This window comes from Myodes glareolus, chromosome 4 (genome assembly GCF_982192425.1).
Source record: "Myodes glareolus chromosome 4, mMyoGla1.1, whole genome shotgun sequence".
Taxonomy (NCBI): Eukaryota; Metazoa; Chordata; class Mammalia; order Rodentia; family Cricetidae; genus Myodes; species Myodes glareolus.
Genome location: NC_142029.1, coordinates 74,873,573 through 74,897,324, shown reverse-complemented (window position 1 = coordinate 74,897,324; position 23,752 = coordinate 74,873,573). Strand labels below are relative to the sequence as shown.

The window sequence follows — 23,752 nt, the reverse complement described above, 5'->3', positions numbered from 1 at the left end:
GAGTTGTAGACAGCAGTAAACTACCCAAATCGAGTGCTGGCAACCAAACTTGGGCCATCTGCAAGAGCAGTACACACGCTTAACCTCTAGGCCATCTCTCTGGTTACCAGAAGAGATACTTTTTTTCAGATTCTTCTACTATTATTTGTATTATTCTTTAAAATTAGTTTACATCTGTTGTGTGCATATATGTAGGAATATTCATGCATCTGTGTACTTGTGGGGAGCCAAGAGTGACTCCTCAGAGTTGGAGTTACCGGGTTAGCCAGGTCTGTCACATAGTGCTGGGATCCCTACTCTAGTCTGGTGTGGGAGAATTGTCTGTGTTCTGTCAATCATGTATTTTAATAAAACGCTGATTGGCCAGGCAGGAAGTATAGGTGGGTCAACCAGAAAGGAAGTAGAGGCGGGGCAATGAGAATAGGATAAGGCTAGGGAGGAGGAAACTCCCTCTGCCACTCCTGCGCAGATCACCAAAGAGGCAACATGTAAGCTGACAACTGAAAAAGGTACCAAGCCATGTGGCTAACATAGATAAGGATAATGGGGTAACATAAGTTATAAGAGCTAATAAGTAGCCTGACCTAATGGGCCAATTAGCTTTATAACATAGAGATCTCTGTGTGATTGATTTTCTTTGGAACTTGCCCGCTGTGGGGTACTGGGCAGGACAGAAACCCCAACAAGCCGGCCCTCATGCTACACTAGTCCTCATGGCTGCATGGCAAGTGTTCTTAGTCCGTGAGTCATGTCTCTGGTTCCCAACTTTCTAACCACTTAACACAAAACAGGGTTACTCAGCACTTTCTACACGAGTGTCACATGCCATCCGAGGGACACAGCAAAAGTTAGGTTCAATTATGACCTGAATTTAAGAGGCCATAATCATCTTCTCTGGTTCCCTGCTTACTGCCCGTCTGCCTTGAAGGTGTGAGAGCTAGCTCAATAAAGAGTTCTGGGTAGGGAGTCAAGAATGGACTGATTGGTGAAGACTGCATGAGATTTCTCTCGGATCCCAGCATAGTCCAACAGTCTCAGAAACCAGGTCTCCCACCTCGTCTTTCTTAATGGTGTCTCAGATTTTCTGATGGACTGCAAAAGGTCAGTGGACAAAAAAACTGTTTTGATTTCCCACTTTTTAAAAAATGCCACTCTCACTGCCCTGAGGTCCCAACTTTCCACTGTCCCTCAAACCTATGCACTCTGGAACCCTTGCAAAGGGCTGACTTTTCTGTAGCTACCCTGGAGGTCCTTGCCGTCTCCTGACTGCCAACTAAAACAATAACATGGGAGTGGAAACTGTCTCGTGGAGCCCACTCTGGGAGTCGACATTTAAAGGGAAAAGTTTCCAACTTCCTTAGGATAAAGAAAATAAGTTTCCACAATTTTCAAAACATTCTCATTACGTCTGAAATTTGAAAGCACTTTTCTTTAGGGAGTAAGCCAGCTCTGTTTAATGTTTTTCTTAGATATAGATTTTTTAAAAACATAGAAATCTCACTACTTAATCTTTGGAAACAAGACTTAAATTGCTCTAAAGTAGCAATGTATCAACCACTAAACAAGAATGCTACAAAGAAATTTATGTTTACTGTTGATGGCTAAACATAATTTCTATTCCAATAAAATATTTGATGGGAAGTTCCTTCCTGATGGCTCCGTCAACTGCTGCTGTCCTAGAAATTCTCCTTGCTTCCCCCATGTTTGTCACCCTTCCTACTTTCCTGTGTCTGCTGTCACCATCCTCATGCAGGACCCTACCATCTGCAGCATTTTTAAACGGCCCCTATTACCTTCCTGCCTTTGCTCCCCAACCTTTCTCTCTATCCACCCGGACGTTATCTTATTAAGTCTTAATAGTCAAGCACTTTCAAACTCCAGTGGAGGGAAAATCTAGTTCTTATACATGGTTCCTATATCTTTTAAGAAATGTACTGTACATGTCCAGTGTATCCACCTGTGCGGAGACACATGTGTGGAGATCAGAACTGTTGGGAGTTGGTTCTTTCCATCTGCCTTGATTCTGAGGCAGATTCTCTCTTGATTCTGGATCACGCGACTCATCTATGGCTTGTTTGCAAATGCACCTTGCACATTCTACCACACCTATACCTCACTTCCCAGGGGACCCAAAATAAAACCCCACCTCTGGCCATGTGCACCTGGCCCTTGCCACTTCTGTCACCATAACTCCCTCCATGCTGGCTCTTTTCACCTCTAGCCATGCTGGCCTCTTTCATTACACTTCTCTTCTCTTTTACCTTTTGCACTGTCTTCCTTCAGCTTGGAGGGCCTTGCCTGTCCTGACGAAAGCAGTCTCTCTCCCACAGATCATTCGGTCATAGTACTGGGACTGCATCTTTCACAGCCCTTACTAACAGCTTTGTGTCCCTCCTCACCAGGATGACAGTGAAAGCGACAGTTTCATCTGCTGCTGCATCCCCAGGATCTCAGTGCCTACACTTCATCCACATTCACTAACTGAGCCTCTGGAAGGTTCTCCTCTACCCTGTTGATTCCACCATCCTTCAAGTCTTACCTCAAATGCTACATCTTGAGTAGGGTATTGAAATCTGAATCAATAATGGTACTGGGGGTCTTATTTTTCTTTTCTTTACTATGTCCCAGGCTTCTTTATGTAAAAACAAGAAGATGAATGACGGGCTCATGATGAACGGCATCACTGAACCTCACCTTCCATCGACCCCCCATATACTTCCTGTGCCCTCACCCCCTGCTCTCAATCCCTCCTCAGGAAATGAAGAACTTCACCTCAAGGCCATGGTAGCAAAGCCTCCACGTTCTCTCAGTCTACCTCCTTCCCCTTCCCTCTGTTCACCCCATCTCTGCACAGGGCTGGTGCCACAGTCTGATGCCATGGAAGAATCCAAAGCAATGATGGAAACTGAGGGAAAGGCTTCATCCTCAGTAAAAGGGACCTAAGAAGCAAGGGCTCCTGTAGCCTAGGACACCAAAATGGGCCTCTGGTGGCAGAGGAAAGGACGTCGGACCCCTGGGAAAGGAGATCCTGCAGCCTCCTACTCCTCTCGTTGGGAACAGTCAATGTTTGATCACTTGCCCTTATGGTGCTGGTTACAGAACCACAGTGGGACCACATCCTTCTGCAGCCCGAGATGCTTGGCGATGATGCTCATCTGCCACAGGATGGGATTCAGGCACTGCAGAAACATGTTCCCCAGGTTCCCTCATGCAATTCTTGATGCTTCTCTGCTTTTTCTTGTGGGGCTATATCAGGGTCTCTTCTTTGTACTCCTCCTGAAAGTTCTCAGCTTCCTCCAACCACTTCTCCAGCAGGGGCCGCAGCTTACACATGTTCTTGAAACTGAGCTACAGGACCTCAAAGCAGGAGATGGTCACCTAGTGAACACCTTTCCAAAGAGAACATCTAGGGTGAGCCCCATGTCAGCCTGGGTGCATGCCAAGGTGATCCTCTTCTGCTTCGGGGGCTTGGCAAACTGTTCTAATTCCCTCTGCAGGGCTTTCACACCCTGGGGGCTCTCAGGACTTGATTCCACCTCCTCAACTTTACAGTACTGAAGTGGACAGGACAGGACCCAGAGGAGCCCCCTTTGAGTTGCTCCCCATTCTGGCTCCTGCATGGCCCTTGGGCTAGAGTCTTTAAGCCAACTTGTGGTATTACGCCCAGTCCAACTTGAGGTCCACAGTATTGTTACTCCTTCACAGATGTCATATGGCGGAGAACATGAGGAGAGCCCTAATATCTCCAAGCTTGGCCCAACCTGTAACCCAATTCCAGGCCCTCTTGAAGGGCCTTGGAAACTTAGCCATGTTCAAGGATCCACCCATCTTGGCCTAAGCCCTCCTGATCTATCACCCCTGGCAGGGATGAGAAGGCAAAGTCTGAAGGCAGGTGTCTGGCCATGGCCATGGGGAAGGTGGGCATCCCAAGCCAGGGGTCTGATTATTGAGGTTCTTCTCCACAGTAGGTATGTGCTAATGAGGTGGCATGGGTCAGCAAACAGAATGCACTTTGAGATCCTGTAAATTCTCAGTGTGCTGGAATTTTATAAACTTCAGCCTTTCAAAGTGTATGGTGATTACAACACATCATTAATGGGGCAAGATGTCACAGTGTGTCTAATGGGACGTCTTTCTCACAGGAACTTTACCTGAAGCTGAAGCAATTAAACACTATCAGCCAAGGATGTGGGCTGAGTGTTGAAAGGCAAGGTATGTTACCTTCTGTCTGCCTGTCTGTCTGTCATCTAAATCATGAAAAACAGAGGGTTCAAGGCTAAGAATCCACTCAGAAGTCTGCATGGACGCATTGCCTAAGAAATTCATTTTGGAAGTTAAGACCTCTGGAAGATGACGGGGTACTAAAGTTTGTCAAATATACTGTATTTACATGTATGAAAGCATTCAGTGACACACGTGGAAGGCTCTGTGCAGCACAATTCTGATTCTGCTGAGTGTTGGGGCCCTAGGGAACCTCAGACCCTTGTGGGCAGGAGTCACCTTTCACATCCCGTCTGGTTCTGAGCAACCTGAACAGGAGCCTTTGGAAACAATGGGCAAGGCCCCAGCTAACCCGACAGACACATCCTTAGCTCCAGATTCTGTAACTCTGCCTGAAGGTGCCGCAGCCTACCTAGGAGCCACTGACAACAAACACCACTGAAGAGAGTCTACGGGAGACAGGTTTGTTACTGCCATTAAGAAGAATTCTTAAATTCTAAAACCAGGAAGAAAACAACATATAGTGAATCTTTCTTCTCTCTGGAAATAGATGTAGAAAAAACTAGGAAGTATGAAGCCATGCTTGACTCTTCTGTTAGCTATCCATGAGTCCACCTTCACACCAAGGGACCATAATCTTCACTAGGGCCAGCACTAGACTAGTATGGACACTTAGGATACCTTTAGTAGTTATAGTGGCAACTACGAAAAATGGATTACCATAGTAATTGATTCAAAAATGGAAAATACAAAGAAAATCAGAAAAACTTACTCATCTTCTATAATGAACACAAGCTTACTTATTTATTTGAGATAGAATCCCATTCTGTAATCTTGGATGGCCTGGAATTCACTACGTGGTTAAGGCTAGCCTTGAATTCACTGCAAGCTTTCTGTCTATGCATCCAAATGTAACAGTTATAGATATGAACAACTATGTCCAGATGATTTACGCTTAAAAAAGTTTTAGAGTGGATGGTGGTGGTGCACACCTTTAATCCCAGCACTAGGGAGGAAGAAGCAGGAGGATCTCTGAGTTCATGGCCATCCTGGTCTACATTGTGAGTTCCAGGACACCCAGGGCAACACAGAGAAACCCTGTCTCAAAAAACTATGTGTGTGTGTGTGTGTGTGTGTGTATGTAAATATGTGTATATATATGTATATATATAAATTTGTGTCTGTGTATATGTATATATGTAGTTAGGCATGGCGCTGCTCAAGAGGCTGAGGCAGGCAGATATCTGTGGGCTCAAGATCAGTCTGATCTACATAGAGCAAGGACCAGACAATAAGACCTGCCCCCAAATTTTTTTATAATTATCTTTTTTATTGTGGTGGGCAACACATGTGTAATGTGTGTGGAGATCAGAGAACAACTTTCCAGGATCAGCTTTCTCCCTCCACCATATGGGTCCTGGGGATGGAACTCAGGTCAACAAGTACCTTGAGCAGCTGACCCACCAGAATGCTTTAAAACCAAAACCACTTAGATATTGGCATAAAAATGTTAATTTTTTACATTTCTTAATTGGAATTTTATTAGTTTCAAATTAAGTTGCTCCTTAACATAAATGGTTTAAAGATGAGCTGCTAAATACTGGGGATACTTTTTGTTGGTACCAAGGATTGAACCCAGAACCCAATTTATGCTATATCAGCATTCTGTAGCTCAACAATTCCCAACCTTTTTATTTTTAGAGATAAGGTCTTAATAAGTTGCCCAGGCTGGCCTCAAACTCAAAATCCTCCTACCTTAGCCTTCCTAGTGGTTAAGATTATAGGTGTACCCCTCCCCAGGACTAATAAAACATCTTAACAAAATGAACCAAATGTTTTTTGTCCAGGTAGAGATGGTGGCATACATCTATGATAAAAGCTTTCTAGGAGACTGAAATCTGAGGCTCTTGAGGGAGGGGTCAGTCTGAGCTATATAAAAAGACTCTTTACACACACACGCCAAAACAGACAACTCATTTTCTCTCTTGTACGAGTCTTTCAACCACAGTGGCTTCCTCCTAGAGCTTCCAATACGGTATCAGAAATGACCACTGAAAAGACTGTAGCTCTAATCTCTTAAGATTATAGTTGATTTCATTTCTTAGCAATCACATCCTATCAAAAGCACCTAACCCATTTAGTCATGCTCTACTTGGCTTCTACTAAAGGCTTTTCTCACAGTCACCTATTAAGTCAAGGAAGATGTGGCAGGTACAAACGAGAATTCTAATATATGTGCAAAAAAAAAAAAAAAGCTCAAGCAATGACTGAGAAACCACATAATAAGGGCATGCAGAAGAAAGAATGCAAGATCAATCACTCAAAGAAAAACATTAAACACTGTAGCAGAACGTGAGCTGGAGTCCCAACTTTTCTTTGTTTTGCTCTGAAAACAAAGAAAACTGTAAACACTTAAAATGAACTTTAAAATTGTGCCAAAGTATATGTTTTAAAACACAGAGAGAGATTGTGTAAGGCTGGCTGCCAACACCCCAGCAGTGTTCAACAACAGACTTTCACTGCGACTCCTCAAAATTGTTTTAATTACTTTTTTTAAAAAAAATTTAAATCACCTTGCCCTAATATTTCAGTAATTTCCAGTTTCAGTTACCAGTGACCTCAGGTTTTAGTCTCAGTTTCTCGATGGAAAAACTAAATGACACAGGAGTTTTCCATACCTTAATCAGAGTGGATCTAACTGAGAATCACAAACCAAGGAAGCATAAAAAATACACAAAACAAACAAACATACCTTAACCTTAGGTCATTATACAGAATGAAACTATAAAGTAAAATAAAGAGGGGTTTTAAACTATTGTAATAACAAAGCCCCTGGGGATGACACTGAGAGCCCGAATCATGTCCTCCAAACACATCTCCGTTCCTAAACTTCACACTTGTGAATGCATTGTATTATAGGGTAAAAGGAGCTTTGTGTGCAAATGACCAAAATAAAAGCTGCAAACTTCAGAGGTGGTCTTGGATCATCTATTAGGACCTGATGTGATGACAAATTAGGAGGACCAAAGTCACGACAACAGAAGCATGATGGGTGAGTGCCGTGAAGACGGGGCAGGTTGTCTCTACAAGGTAAAACGGCAAGAATCTGGGTTTTCCCTTTAGGTCCTCCGGGACCCAGGTTTGCTCAGCTCAAACCTAGATGTTAGCCTTGAAAGGCATGTTTTGAACTACTGACTTCCAGAACTGACTTAGAAAACCATTGTACACGGTACATTGTACCATGAAGTCTGTGCTAATTTGTTTCCCTGACAGTAAGCCTGTTGCACTTTACCTTTTCAGGATGAGTCTTGCTATGCATCCCAAGCTGCCCTCAAACTTAAGGTCCCCCTGCCTTGGTCTCCCACGTATCATTCATCTGAGTTCTGTGAGCCTGGTAGGTTTTATCAACAATTAATTTCAATGAAGCTACATAAAGTAATTACAAAAGAGGGTTCAGAATGGCCACAAATGACATAAAAACAAAGAAAGGCACGGTTTTATGCTAATAACGTCCTTGACAGTCTGAGGCAGGGTGATTGAGAGTGCCCGGCTTAGTCTTGCACTAAAGAGAACCTTTGATTCTTGCTTGCTATGTCGTGGCCGGCTCAACAGTGACATACTATGTAAAGTTCTGAACAAGAGCACAACTACCAGTCTGAGAAAAGGACAGAGATAGGTGACATTGGAACAGAACAGGTATGTCTATGCCTAAGAGACAGAAGGGCCACAGCTTGCTCGGGTACTTTGACCTGGAACAAGATAGAAATCTGAATTCTTTGCAGGAAATCTGAGAACAGCTTTTGAGTCCTTGGCTCTTCTGGTGATTATATTCTAACAATACTTCAGTTTTCAGCATGAGACACTCTGGTTTTCCTCTGGGAGATAAGGGACATACAATGTAATACTACAAACAGTCAAAGAACAAAAATGCCATTTTTCTATGTATGGCTGCTGTGCACTCCCATTCTTCAAGCCAGTGGGAGATGCGCTTGCATCTGTCAGGCAAATGCTGGTCAATCAGCGCAACAAGTGTGAGCCACTGAGAGAGAAACGTGGAGAAGAGACGGGCAGACTAGTGGATATGAAATAAAAGGCTGGACTGAAAACCAGAGGTTAAATTGCTAAGGAACACCCTTAGTGGATTTAAAGTGAGATCTGGATGCAAGAATTTATATATATGTGGGAGGAGAAAATACTGAGAAAAATCTCAATAGGTCCTAAACCACCTTTTCACATTTTAATAGATAAAGCAGCTTTAAATAAACATTATATTATGCTTTGGGGGCATTGTAAGATCTATTTTATGAAACTCTTACAGAATACAGCCTGTAGAGTAAGCATGTTCTACATCCATGGTGGTACACATCAACCTTTGCAAGAGAAGCTGAGAACATCAATTTAGTAGTTTACCTTTCTAATTACAAAGAATTCATTGGTTACAAAAGACACAGCAAAGTAACAGAATTTGAAATACTACCTCTTCCTTTCTTTCTAGAGAGTTCCTGCAAATACTATATTTTTTAAATGTGCTTTGTAAGTTTACTAGTTTTCAGGCTATTAAAGCAAAGTTTGGGGTGGGAGTGTAGCTCAGTGGTATCCTCAGCATGCACAAACCGGAGTTTAGTACCCAGTTCTAATTTTATTTTTTCAGGGAGGAGGTTGTTTGTTTTTCAAGGTGGGGTTTCTCTGTGTAGTTTTGAATGTCCCACAACCAACTCTGTAGAATACGTTGGCTTTGAACTCAGAGATTCGTCTGCCTGCTCAGTCTCCCAAGTGCTGGGATTAAAGGCATGTGCCACAACCACCTGGCTCATGTTCTAATTTTTTTTTAAGAGTCTAAATTGCCCCTACTTTCACCATGCTTCTTTTAAACAAGAAGCTCTCTCCCCTTGCCTTAAGAACTTTGACTGAGGAGCTCCTCCATCCTGTCTTTACCACACACATTCAGCACACACCTCACCTGCTATTTTGATATTCAGATTGGCATCCAGAAGCAAATTTTCAGCTTTTAAATCACGATGAACGATATTCCGACAGTGACAAAAATACACAGCTGTGACAATCTGCTTGAACTTCCGCCGAGCTTCCTTCTCTGCCATTCTTCCATGGGCCACCAGGTGGTCTGTGGTGAACAAGAGAGAGTCAGTACCTACCCAAGATGATGTCATAGACCCCCGTCCCCAGGCAGTTTAGGAGGCAAGTGAAGCACCCATCTGATAACAGAGTTTAATAGAGAACAGAGGGGCTGGAGAGACTGCAGTGGTTAAGAGCTGTGGCTGCTCTTGCAGAGGCTCAGGTTCAGTTCCCAGCGCCCATGGTGGCTACAGCTCTATGACTCCAATTCTAGGAGACCTGATGCCTTCTTTCTGACCTTCATGAGTACCAGGTATGCATGTGGTACACATACACACGGGCCCACACCACACCCAATAAATATAAAACAAAACAATAAATAAAACCTGAACAGAGCTGAAGGAGAACAATGCACATTCCTGTGCACATCCATAAAAACTCACCAATAATAAAAACCCAAACCAATCTAAGCCTGAGCCTATTGTGATGAGGGTGAGTAGAGTACACATGCGCCACCATAAGAAAGAAGTGTTCTCAGGGCTTAGTGCTATTATTCAAGAATTGTAACACTGAGCATCTTCCTTCTCACAACCCCTCTGCAAAAGATTACATGTACACAAACACGCATGAAGATAAGCATCAAAAGCATTTCCTGTGTTTGAAGAGTATGTCAAAAAGCAGAGTCATAGCAATAGATATCTCAGAACAGAGTACACGCAAAGCAGGAGACTGGCTTTCTGCAGGGCTCTGCCCAGGCTGACATACACTTTTTTTTTCCTTTTCTTTTATTTCTTTTCTGTTTTTTCGAGACATGGTTTCTCTGTCTGCCCTAGCTGTCCTGGAATTCACTCTGTAGACCAGGCTGGCCTCGAACACACAGAGATCCACCTGCCTCTGACTCCCTGGAATTAAAGGCATGTGCCAACACCACCCAGAGACATCTACTTTCTTAAAGTTCTATAATTTGACATCCTTTGGTCACTTACCAATGTATATACATCTTTATATCTGAGTTTGCTATTCTTAGAACTATGATACTAATTTTTACAGAAAATATTAACTGAAAACCAAGAGGTTTCTATCAAGAAAAATGATCAATAGTCGAGCTGCTAGAATATAGGGGAAAGCAAACAACAAAAAAAAATCTGTGGCTGTCCTCAGGACTGAAAAGCCATCTGCCTGCCCCATAATCACTGCAGCAAGTTTTAGAAGAACTTTCCTACAGAGTAAGGCACTAGGCTGATACTGTGCCAATGGAGCACACTTTAACCTAGTTGCACATCATGACAGCTGCCCGGATTAAACGTCAATCGTGGGACTAGAGAGTTGGTCTCAGCAGTTAAGAGTGTATCATGGGGGGCTGGAGAGAAGGCTCAGGGTTAAGAGCATTGCTTGCTCTTCCAAAGGTCCTGAGTTCAATTCCTGGCAACCACATGGTGGCTCACAACCATCTGTAATGAGGTCTGGTAAGGTCTGGTGCCCTCTTCTGGCCTGCAGGCACACACATACATAATAAATAAATATTAAAAAAAAAGAGTGTATCATGGCATCATGGCTGGGCATGGTGGCACAGGCCTTTAAACCCAAGTGTATACTGCTTGCCAATGACCCAGGTTCAATTCCCAGTGCTCACATTGGACCATTCACAGCTATGAGGGAACTCTAGCTATGGGGGAATTTACACCTCATCTGGTTACCTGGGTACCCACACTTACATGGCATATATTCACACAGATACACACACACTCACACAGACATGCTCACATAGACAAACACACTCACACACACAGAGACACACACACACACATACTCACATACATTAAAATAAAATAAATCTTGAAGAAATGCAACAGCATATTCTGATGGACACTTCTAATGACCTTCTGTGAAAAGTCCTTTAACCAAATGATCCAGCTGAAAAAGAATGTTAGCTTTATGTATCCTGAGATAATAAAAAAAGTACAAAATTAAGCAATATAGGTATACATATGACCACTCATTAATAGTTCACTGAAATCACCCAATTATTTTGGTGACATCTCACCCGCATGACTAGCAATATTTATTTTTTTAAACTTATATGAAAATGAAATCTAGGGTAAAGTACTACTAGCGATGGTCACTACAAAGACCAAGAGCACAGAGGAGACAACCAAGGGCCAGGGAGAAGTGCGAAGCAACCTACAACCCATCTACATGACAATTTCTGACAGAATACAAATTGGGTTCTGACAGCAAGGGACATATTCTAGAGTGTAAACATGATGCACGTGCACATTCATGCACAAACTGACGTGCACACACATTATTGTAAATACACAAATTACTAAGAAAGATCCCTCAAACCGAGAGTGGCAAAAAAGCCTATCATTCTAGTTCTTGGGAGGCTGAGGTAGGGGCATCTTTTTGGAGACCAACCTAGGTTGCCAAGGAAGACTCTGACATCACTAAAAATAGACAAACAACTTGGAAAGACCTGTTATAATGCCTCACTTACAAGATCCTGAAAGCTTTCCCCTTAAAAATCAACCACAGTTGCTGGGCACACCTTTAATCCCATCACTCTGGAGGCAGAGGCAGGATGATCTCTGTGAATTTGATGCTAGTATAGTCTACAAAGTGAGTTCCAGGACATTCAGGACTGTTAAACAGAGAAACCCTGTCTCTAAAAACTAAAAGCAAATAAACAAACAAACAAACAAACAAAAACACCATAGTTACTTACAATTTAATGAGGGTAGCGGTGAGGGGAGGGAGAACAAGAAGTCCCCAAGATGGAGACAGAATGGATGGATGGAGTATAGAATGGCTATACTCAGGTGTGTTTAGGCTTCTAGTGAGAACCACAGGGGAACTCTTAACCACCAAGACAAAGTCCCAGACTTGAGGACAGCAACATAACACAAGCTGCTCTGGAACTGGACCCCCATCAGAGGCAGGACACTAGATTTTAAGCGATCACTCTCTAACAGTACCTGTTCCCTGCCCCCCCCTTCCCTAAGAGAGGCCTAATTATTCTAATAATATGTTTAGTTGCTAAACTTGGTCTAATTAAAGAGCTCTGAGGAGACTGCTCTTCTTGAGAAACATAAGAATAAACTCCTCTGAAGGGTTACCATCAGAGAAGCTCATCTGGCCAAGCCACCCACTAATTAAAATGCCCAAGAGACACTCGTCTGGCAGTAAACATTAATTACCAAAACACATCAAAGCTTCTTTAACATGATAGAATGATTAATTCTGTGATTTCCAAAATAAGTGATTTTCTTTCATTAAAAAAAAAACTTTTTATAAATATCTAAGTACTTTATTTTTCTAAAATGATTGGAAAGTTCTCAGAATTGCTGTCAAGACCAGCTGGTAGAATGCAGCCTAGCTCTGCTTTATCTTCACAACGACACATTGGTTATCCCTGAACAAAACATTTACCCTGCCAAAACCCCAGCTCCAGCCTGCTAAATGGAGTCAACTTTCACAGGCCAGGACCAGGGAAGAGCTCCTGCATTTGAGGATAAGCTTGTACTTTAAGAGTTATCACATATGACAAAACTTGAATTTTCAGACATTTTAAAATACATTTTTATGTGTTTTGCAGGTTCGCTCAGCACCATGCAGGGAATATTGAAGCATGTTGTTAATGGAGCTCCAGGTTCTGCAGCGTCTGTGACACTGCATACGACTGACTACTCTACACACCAACATCGTTGTTCAGGGTCCTGGGTAGAAGGTATTAGTGGCAGCACACCAGGCAGACTGAGATACACACCACACAGAACTGCAACTACCAGCATCCTCACACTATTCCTGCGGCTGCGGGTGTCACTGAATATCGCTTCTGCAAGCAGTTTTCGGTAGGCACAATAGGCGTTCCTCCCGGTCCAGCACTTGGCACCCACGCTGCTCCTTGCTGCTGCTCTGTGCTCTTCGCCTCCAGCGCTGTCTTAGGGGCTCAGGCTCACTCACACCTTTGCCTCAGTTTTTATTTTCATACACTAGATCCCCCACCCGTTAGCTTTGCTCGCAGTCTAAGGTCAGGCGGGTGTGCCAGGAAACCAACAGGCTGCAGTTTCAGCCCCTGCAGAAATCTGCCTTTCAGTGGCCTGCTGACAAACGGCTGCTTTATATTCCTATATGCGCAGTAGGCAGGAAGCAAAAACTCAAGTCCAGATGGGCTATTTAACCTCTAGTGGAGAAATTCAGAGTAGCAGCCCAGCCTGCACTTACGTATAGTCACCGCGTCTGAATCAACACTGGGGTACTTTCACACAGCGGGTTCTGAATCCACTCAACAGTCAAAGAAAAACACAATCTGATCTTTGTTAGGATTCTAGCTAAACGGGACTCAGAAGAGCCATTGTACTTCCTCCAGGCCTTTGGTGAGCTAGGTCTCCTACATCTTTGCTACCAATATCAGTTCTATAGAATCACTGGTCTCAACTGTTCCCAGGACCCTAGCGACAGTCTATATTCTTTCCCTGCCTCCCGCCTAGTCAGACATCAAGGAGACACCTGCTATGTAAAGCCAGTCATGCGGGCCCTTTCCACCACTCATTTATCACTTATTATTGAAATGTGGGGCTGATTTAAAGTTCTCTTCTACTGCAATGCAGCTTCAGCCAGCTAAAACCCAAAGTGGGGTGAGTCTCCATGTGGAATCCAAGTTCTCTTCCGCACCTGACAATCATCCTAGGTCATCTGGCACTGAACTTCTTTACATGTCATCTGCTCTTCCCCGAGAACGTTTTTTCAAAAGCTAGTGACACTCTGAGGCTCACACACCCGCCGAGAGGTGACAGAATAATGAATGAATTCTGTGGCTCAAAAACCACTCCAGCACTAGCACATAGACCTGCCTCAGAATCCACTCTAATTTTGTTCCCGTCTACTGGGATAGGAGGAGGCGGGATACCTTGTGGTATATTCAGGTTCTAACCTTTCAAAGAACAAAAACACACACAGTCGGGTGGACGGTCTTTGCTTGCCCAGACCAGCTTCAGTGGAGTCTTAGAGGCATGCCACTACCGGGACAGTGACAGGGAGCTAACATTTCTTAAAATAAGTCACTTTTCCATGCCGTGCAGACTGTCTCCATTTGTCTACCATTTGGAGTTGATGGAAACCACTGTAGGTCAAGCATTGGGCAGAAACTGCATTCCGCGGGATGAAAGGTGAGCCCAGCCCAGCCAGGGGGCAGGTATCCTCGGCTGGTCTCATATGGCTACCTGAAACATGTCTGCCCATTCCAGGCTAACCACAATCAGCAGCTCTTTACTTTGCCACTTGGTTCTATCATTTCTTCTTCCTACACCCATGGAAACGACTTCCTGTTTATCAAACAAATGCTTCTTTCCAAAGGAGCCAGGGCAGGCCAAAATAACTCAAGCTGCCCACAAGCAGGTTAATGAGAGAGAGAGAGAGAGAGAGAGAGAGAGAGAGAGAGAGAGAGAGAGCTCTGCTATCCTATTGTCCTCTAACTTGAAGGTTAGGCTGCTTTAGGGTAGAGGAAGCCGGTTTGTTGCTCTGTTTCCTGGCAAAAACGCCCATCTCACACACAGCAGACTTTGTGGTATGCTATAGGTGCCTCTGACAGTCTCTCCCTTGCTAGTGGTCTAGATCAAGAACTTCTGTGCTCTTGTGTTTCTTCTTCCAACCCATCAGCACAATCTCCTAACTCTACCCCCAAAAGTACCCAGAATCCAGCTATTCTTCACTCCTGCCTCCAGCCCTTCTAGAGGACAATCTGGACTGAACAGTTACCATCCAGCTCCCAGACTATTGAGCTCTTCTGGTTTACTCCTAAGTATTATCTGCAGTTCTGCTCCAGGCTCCCTGCATCCGTTCTCTGAACAAGTCTCCTGTACCTTCTACTGTCTCCCCCAGTGACTACACCTTACATCATTTTAGAACAGCGGCAGAGCCCAGACTTCGGCACGGGCATGACAAGCACAGTTCTGTGTTACCACACGTGCAGATGTGCAGTGTTCCCGCTGTAATCAAGATGCAGGACTACTTGTGGCAAATTCGTTCTGAGAAGTTACTTCTCAATGAGAATGTCTACACAGATGCACACAGGTGTAAATAAGCCTGTCTTTCCTCCTGGCTCCAAAAGACACAGAAATATTCTACCACCCCACGGTTTTCCTGCACTGCACTGTCCTGGCCAAGCACAGAAGCAGTACTCTTGCCTCAGGACCTCTGCTCTTTCCTTTCTTTTTCCCAGTAACATGTGAATTTCCACAGGATTCGCTTGACTGCCTTTTTGATTTTGTTTTAATGTTTGGGTATTTTATTGGCATGCTTATCTATGTCCCGTGTACATGCCTGCTGCCCACACAAGCCAAAAGAGGGCACAGATCCCCTGAACTGGAGTTACAGAAGGTTATGAGATACAATGTGAGTGCTGAGAATTGAACTCTGGCCCCTCCCCCACCAAGAGCAGCACAAGACCCAACTGCCCACTGTTGCCCCACCCCCGCCTAATGCTTTTCTTACTTTATTATCTTCTAACTACCTATCTGTGTATTCTATGTTCATTACTACTTCTCACACTTGATACAGTATCTGGCACATGTGAAGCATTTCATATGTGTGTGTGTGTGTGTGTGTGTGTGTGTGTGTGTGTGTGTGTGTATCTTACTTAGAGAACAATGACAAGACAAATATTAACCGACACAAATGTAACTTTTCAGTACTCTCAATCTGTGGATGTAGAACCCACCAACCCAGAGGCCAGGCTACATTAATTTTTTAAAAATTCACTTTTAACTCATTTGCCACTAAGCAGGGTTTGTAAACAGAGGGCATTTTATGTTCTTTTAAAATGCTAATCTTTTGATATCAAGCCCATTTACATTGAAGGATAAAGAACGACCGAGGCAGGGTTTCTCTGTACAACAGTCCTAGCTGTCCTGGACTTTGTAGACCAGGCTGGCCTCAAACTCACAGAGATCCGCCTGTCTCTGCCTCCCAAGTGCTAGGATTAAAGGCGTGTACCACCACCACCCAGCTAAGAATGACTGATTTTTACAGGGTTCCTTAAAAAGTATCTCCAGAGTGCAAGGCCAGGAGGCTTGTGATAGGGCACCTTATGTTCCAAAGGCCTTTCAACAATCTGAGTCAGGCTCTCCTGGAGAAGAAACAGAGGTCTCTCACGTTGCCCCATTGTATCAGCAAAGGTCAGGTAATTGGAATGACACCTTTTCTTTTTAAAAAAAAAAAAATCATGCAGTGTGCTGTTTCTGTTTGTGTAGGAGGGATGGGGAAATCAGTGTTAATAAATTATATTTCTTCAAGTGTACTCTGCTTTAGACATGGAATGCTTGATTCTAAATCCAAGAGAAGTAGTGTTCAAGACAAGTCTGAGATCTTATTTGAAAGCAAAGACGATATTGAGACGTCAAGATGATAAGGTTCCTAAGGGGAATAATTTGTACAGCAAGAGAATAATAACACAGGATAGGGATGTAGTTTGGTGGTAGAGAAGAGAGAAAGGAAGATAGGTGAGGGACAGAAAGAATGAAACCTCAGTGGGCTAAAGCACACAGACACATTCAAGTCCAAAGAGTCATAGTTTTATTAGAAAAGAAATAAAATCAGCCACAGTGCACCCCACTGGAGATTGCTGGGTGCCAACTTGTTTGAAATTTGATATATGATCTCTCATATATAAAATTTGCTTCAGTTTCTAAATAGGTTTTAAAAGAAGGTTCTTTAGCCGGGCGGTGGTGGCACACGCCTTTAATCCCAGCACTTGGGAGGCAGAGTCAGAGTTTGTGAGTTTGAGGCCAGCCTGGTCTACAAGAGCTAGTTCCAAGATATGCTCCAAAGCTACAGAGAAATCCTGTCTCGAAAGAAAGGAAGGAAGGAAGGAAGGAAGGAAGGAAGGAAGGAAGGAAGGAAGGAAGGAAGGAAGGAGAAAAGAAAGTTCTTTAATAAATGTAGAAAGCATGAAAGAAGCAGTGCCAGTTTGCAACTTTGGAGGTGAATTTTCTTTTGAGACAGGGTCGTACTACTGTAGCCCATGACAATTTGAAATCAAGCTTGCTATGTGACCCAGTCTAGCCACAAATTCCTGATTGCCCTATTTCAACCTCAGCTCAGGAATGTTAGGACCTAGAATCAACCTCTACTTTCTTTACATGAAACCGTGTCTCTAGGTGATCATGTAAGAGGTACAACTTGAACAACTGGACAAAATCAAGAGAAAACCCTGTTAGAAGGAGAATATAGGAACATACCTAAAGCTTGCAAGAAAGGAATTACAGGAACATACTTAAATCCTGTAAGAAAGGAATTACAGGAACATACTTAAATTCTGTAAGAAAGGGATTAGAGGAACATACCTAAACCTACAGGTTTTCTGAGTATCACTGAAAGTGGAAAACCAGTCCTTATGCAATACCTAAAGTGAAGTGATGAAAGAAGTGTGAAGAATTCCTGCCTCTCCTTTAGATAAGGGAATTAAACCTATATTTTACCAAACTGTAACTATAAGTGGCACTTTACAAGAACGGAGAGCTATGAGATTATGTTGTATGACAAAATAGACATGATCAACCAAATTCAGGATCTGGACATTTTATAAGTCAGCCCGGCTTCTTAAGCAACAGACTACACAGGAAAACAAACAAACAAACGCTGTGTGGCAAGCAGAGAGGGGATTATAGATTATATAAAACACAAGTAAGATAGTTATGTATCAAGACCTAGCATGGTATAAACAGGCTTCATGGGTCATTATGATGGGAGTTTGGATGACCAAATTATAAAGACAAACAGAAGACCATACCTGGCTCCTGAGCTTCAGACCAGAATAAGAACTCGATTAGAAACTGAGCTAAAGGCCATTATTTGTGTAGTATCCTGGCAGGGAATTTGGCTATATCCTCTGTGTGTCGAGAAAGAGCAATGAACTAATTCACTTGGCAGAGGAAATTTCAATTTAGGACAGTATCCAGGCTGTGATATGGCTACTTCTACAGCTCTTATCCAGGTCTACTAAGAGAGAAATATCAAAAAGCAAAGCAGAAAGAAAGAAAATTTGCACTTTGAGAAGAAAGGAGTGGTGAGTTTGACCTTACAGAAAAGGCAAGGTTTTAGGATTGTTAAAGAGATGAACACTATTATGGTATTCTGCAATGAGACTAAAAGAAAACTAAAACGAAAGAAAAGAGACTCAGCTGAGTATATCACCGAAGGGACTCCTGCTCCTTGAAAGAGAACTCTGGGGAGTGTTTCTCCAGGGTTATTAGCACACCGAAGTTAATACAGCTGTGGTAAAAAGGGGGTAGGCTCCATTTTGAGACGGCAGCAGACACTGGTAGCATTATCTACGTAGTACTTATTTTTCAGGCATGAAAGACACAGGACTGGGGGGTTCACAGTTTGAAAGCTGATAAGGTTCCTAAGTGGAATAATTCTCTTGTACAACAAGAGAATAATGACACAGGATAGGGATGTAGTTTGGTGGTAGAGAAGAGAGAAAAAGGAGATAGGTGAGGGACAGAAAGAATGAAACCTCAGTGGGCTAAAGCACAGACACATTCAAGTCCACTGGGGAAGGCTAGAAGAGTCAACCCAGGGGAAAGGCTATGTGTGGTACATGTAGAACAGCGGAAGGTCTGTTACTCATGCCCTTTGGAGCTCAGGCAATCCGATCATGAGCCCCTGACACAGGTCATTGAGCTTTAAGATTTCGTGTTTTCCCTACCGGGTTTTGGTCTTGCTTTAATCCAGTTGTCCTGTGCTATGTTTCATTCTTTTCTTTTGGACCCGAACTGTTCCTTCTGTGCTACTGTGTATTGGAGGTGTGTACCTTGTTTATGATTGTATACGGTGTATGGTCAAGAGGCTGCCTTGAGTCTTATATGACACTAGGACTTTGAACTTTCCAACAGTGTAGGAACTGTTACAAAGACTATGAAGAAGTTGGGCTGAATATGTGATACTATGAATGGCCATGAATCTATAGGGTGAAGGCATAGAAGGTTATGGCTTAAAAGTGCTATGTTTGGATATCAAGATGACATGGACATCAATTATCAAATTGACAGACTCTGGGATTACTGGCAGACAAATCTCTGGGCATGTGTGAAAAGGGTTTTATAGATATAAGTGGAAAGTCCAGCCTAACTACAGAGGGCCATGTGCACCAGCATTGGGCACTATTTGCCTACTGACTCTGGATGCAATGTGACAGTGGCCGTGCCTGTCACCCACTCCTTGCCATGATGCAATGTAAATCAAAATAGACCTTTCTCGAGTTGCTGCTTCTCGAGGATTTTGTTACAGAAACAAGGAAAGTACTAATACAAAAGAGCAAAGGGAAAGAAAATTGGAAAAGAATATAAAAACTGGCAAAGAATCGGGCGTTCTGATGCACACCTGCAATAGCAGCACTGGGGTCAGAGGCAGAAAGACAGCGGGTCTGAGGCTTCCCTGAGCTACAGAAGGAGACCCTGTCTCAAAAACAAACAAACATTTTTTTTTTTAATCAGCATGGAAATTCTACTCAGGTCGTTGGTCAAGTCCCTAACTATACAAGCACAAAGTGAGACTAGGAGGTGGAGTTGGTTAGAGCAATTGCCAGGAGCCTGAGAAAGCCAAGACCATTCAGAAGTTCCACAGTCCACAGAAGATCCTGGAGTTCAAGTTAAAAGGAGCAGCTTTGGGGAATAGTGCAGAAAACTAGACCCTTGGAGTAAGGGCTCCCCGCAAGAGTAAGGACAAAATAAAAAAGGAACCACCCTTTAAGGTTAAAGATGGCAAACCTGCAACTTAATGGCCTGACAGAACAAAGTACACCACCACAGGTAACAGTTCAGAATCAGTGCAGGGACTGCCCTTCCTGCCCAGCACCCAGTGAAGTTACAGAACCAGCAAGATGGTCAGCAGGGGGAGGAGCTTGCTGTCAGGCCTAGTGACTGGAGTCCCAGGTCCATATTCACATGGTGGAGGGGAAGATATATAATAAATCTAGTCTAAAACTGTAAAATATCTTAAGAAGTTATTAGGAGCCAAGTGTGAAAGAACATGCCTGCATTTGGGAGACTGAGGAAAAAGATTTCAGTGTTCAAGGCTAGTCTGACCCGGGTTCGAGTTCCGCCTGGCTCTAAAAGCAATTGATAAATCGATAGATCAATAATCGATCGCTTATCAAAAATCAGAAAAAAAATGGGGCTGGAGAGATGGCTCAGTGGTTAAGAGCACTGACTGCTTTTCCAGAGGTCCTGAGTTCAATTCCCAGCAATCACATGGTGGCTCACAACCATCTATAATAATATCTGGTGCCCTCTTCTGGCCTGTAGGCACACATGGAAGGAATGTTGTACACATAATAAATAAATATTTAAAAATAAAAAAGGCTAGTCTGGGCTATAGGGTGAGCCTGTCTCAAAAACGGAAACAAAAAGCAAACAGTATTAGTACCTTAAGATAGGTATTATGATTAAGTTGTTTAAAAACCCTTACATATAAGAAAAACACTAAGGATATATGAGTAAAATAGCATACTACTTGAATTTGGTTTAAAGTATTTAAAATTGAAAAGGTAGAAGAGTTGGGAAAAAGGAAACACAATCAGTAAATGCCGATAACTGTCAAAACTTGGTGATGAGGCCATCAGGTTTATCACGGGATTCTTCTCCCTCATATGTAGTTGAAAATGCTTACAGAAAAAGGGATTTCCACTTGTATATCTGTGTTCACTAGTAACAGCATCACACCGGGCCAAACTGTGGAAACTCAAGGGTCCAGCATTACATGGACAGACAAAATGTGTCGCTGGTGATTCTGACACATGGACATCACGCTAAGCGAGATAAGCTGGACCAGAAAGAACAAATACTGTGTGATCCATTTACTTAATGTCCCTAGAGTAGTTGAACTCAAATCAAAAGGAAGAGTGACACTTTGGAGGTGGGAAGGCAAGTAGGAAGTCACTGATTAGTAGCTAGAGAGTTTCCATTCTACAGAATACAAAGGTTACAGATGACAGTGCAACACTCCCATAAATAACAGTATTGAAAATGGCCAAAATAATTCTGTGCACTAAATACTTTATATACTTTTAAAAAAATGGAATGCTAACTGAAATACCTTCAGGACATCGAAGTTGAAAGATATACTGAGATGTGATGCATTAATTTAAAATACAAAATTAAAATCCCTTTTTAGAAATCAAGTATTCTAGCTGGGCAGTGGTGGCACATGCCTTTAATACCAGCACTCAGATGGCAGAGGCAGGCGGATCACTATGAGTTCAAGGTCAGCTTTGTCTACAAGAGTTAATTCCAGGACAGGTTCAAAGCTATAGAGAAACCCCGTCTTGAAAACTTTAACAATAAAAAGTCAAATATTTCTAAAGATTATGATTAAATATCTTTTTATGGGACTGGAGAGATGGCTTAGAGGTTAAGAGCACTGGGTGTTCTTCCAGAGGTCCTGAGTTCAATTCCCAGCAACCACGTGGTGGCTCACAATCATCTATAATGGGATCTGGTGCCCTCTTCTGCTCTGCAGGTATACATGCAGACAGAACACTGTATAAATAATAAATATATAAATCTTTAAAGAGACCTTCTCAAAATGCACAAATAGGTGTTGAAGATATGGCTCAGTCAGTAAAATGATTGATGTGCAAGCATGATACCCAAGTTCAAGTCCTCGGTACCCCTGAAAAATGTTGGGTTTGGTACATGCCTGTACTCCTACCCCTGGGAAGGTGGAGACAGAGAACTTTGGCGCTCACTAGCCACCTAGTCCTGCTGAATTGGTGAGTTCCAGGTCCAGTGAGAGACCTTATTTCAAAAGAGAGGGTAGAGAGGAAGGAAAACAGCCAACATGCACCTCTGGCCTCTGTGTGTGCCCATGCACACTTGATACAAAGAACATCTTGATCGGGAAACTGTGATGACTTCTAAGTGACATATTGTCAAAGCACACTGGGTTCCCCAAGCTTCTTGGACAGATTACAAATATAAACTAGCTAGGTATGTTATTAAGAAAATAAAAATATAGAGTAACTGAGAATAATTGATTCACAGTAATCAGATAAACTCAATGGTGTGGTTATTTGCATACATTGTAAAAACTTAGCAAAGAGCTAGTCTTTAGAATATAAAAGAATCAATAATTTCATGGAAAAATATTTTTGTTTATAAAGAATGTGGCTAGAATAACACGTTTTTTTAAAAAAAAATGACAGCAAGCTGGTACATAGTATGTGCTCAGATGCCTATGCCAATATCCCTGGAAATCTATGAGATAATAGAAGTCCTCAAGGGAACACTGACTTTATTATACAGAATACAATGGTTATTGATTTGATCTTTTCCACTGCCTGCCCTACTGGCTGTCTGTGAATGCTCCATTGCATAAATAAATTGGATTGTGAAAATTCTGGGATTCGTGCAAGTTGTCACCATTTGGGAAGTGTTATCTTAAGACAGTGAGAGTGTTCCTAATAAATCATTTACATTTCAGCAGACTACTCTTGAGTTAGTAATTTGCCTTAAATACCTATGAGTTCTCCTGGCACCCAACGAGCTTGACTTAGTTTAATAGCACATGACCTCAAATGGGAAGTTTAAGGAAATGTGTCTCAAGAAACCATACTGGGGAAGTTTGGATATGAGTTTAGTGATCTTCAAAAACAGCTTTTCAGTACGGTTTGGAAGATTAGACTGAAGTGGACTAATATGGCCCCCCTTTTACAATGCCGTGCTAGATTCATTTTAGTAAGTCAGCTAAATGAGCAAGCAACATACACTCAATAACCCATTCCATTGCTTCTAAGTCAAACTTCTAATATGCTTCCTTTTTTTCTGTACACCCAACTAGAAAATACAAAACCCGGTTAGCCTCTAAGTCCAACATTCACATAACTAAATGAATAGAAAAACATGACAATTCTTTGCTTGACTGGGAATATCTGCTATCTCTTAGACACTGCTTTAAACAAAGCAAGGCAGGATGGTAATACTGTCAATCTATTTTCATTCACTTATTCTTCTTTCATTCAATAAGGAGTTGTTGGGCATGTAGTGTCTGTGGAAACTATTCTGAAATTTGACAAGGATCAAAAATTACAAAATCCTGGCTTGGAATATGGCTCAGAAGCCTATCACTCACGAACATGTATAAGGCCCTATGTTGAATCTCTAGAACCACAAATAAAAAGACTAAATCCTTACTGTCAGGATATGTTTGGGGCTGGCCAGTGGTGGCTCATGCCTTTAATCCCAGCACTAGGGAGGCAGAAGCAGTTGGATCTCTGTGAATTCAAGGCCAGCCTGGTCTACAGAGTGAGTTCCAGGACTGCCAGGACTGTTACACAGAGAAACTCTGTCTCAAAAAAAAAAGTGGGGGGAGAGACATTTTGTTAAGTACTGGTGTAAGCAAATGAAGGTCAGTTAGATAGCTCAGTAGGTTGTGGAACCTGATGACCTGAGTTCAATCC

General features: G+C 42.7%; 1 protein-coding gene and 1 pseudogene across 2 annotated transcripts in view; both read right to left on the bottom strand.

The window, feature by feature from the left end:
- Sik3 (SIK family kinase 3) overlaps positions 1 to 23,752 on the bottom strand; it is a 207,249-nt gene that overhangs the window by 64,973 nt on the left and 118,524 nt on the right. For both annotated transcript variants that reach the window (XM_048417531.3, XM_048417532.3), the window contains exon 4: positions 9,182 to 9,343. In XM_048417531.3, coding sequence (XP_048273488.2) covers positions 9,182 to 9,343 — 162 coding nt within the window. The remainder of the gene's footprint in view (positions 1 to 9,181; positions 9,344 to 23,752) is intronic.
- LOC148122335 (POU domain, class 5, transcription factor 1 pseudogene) lies at positions 2,769 to 3,904 on the bottom strand (annotated as a pseudogene).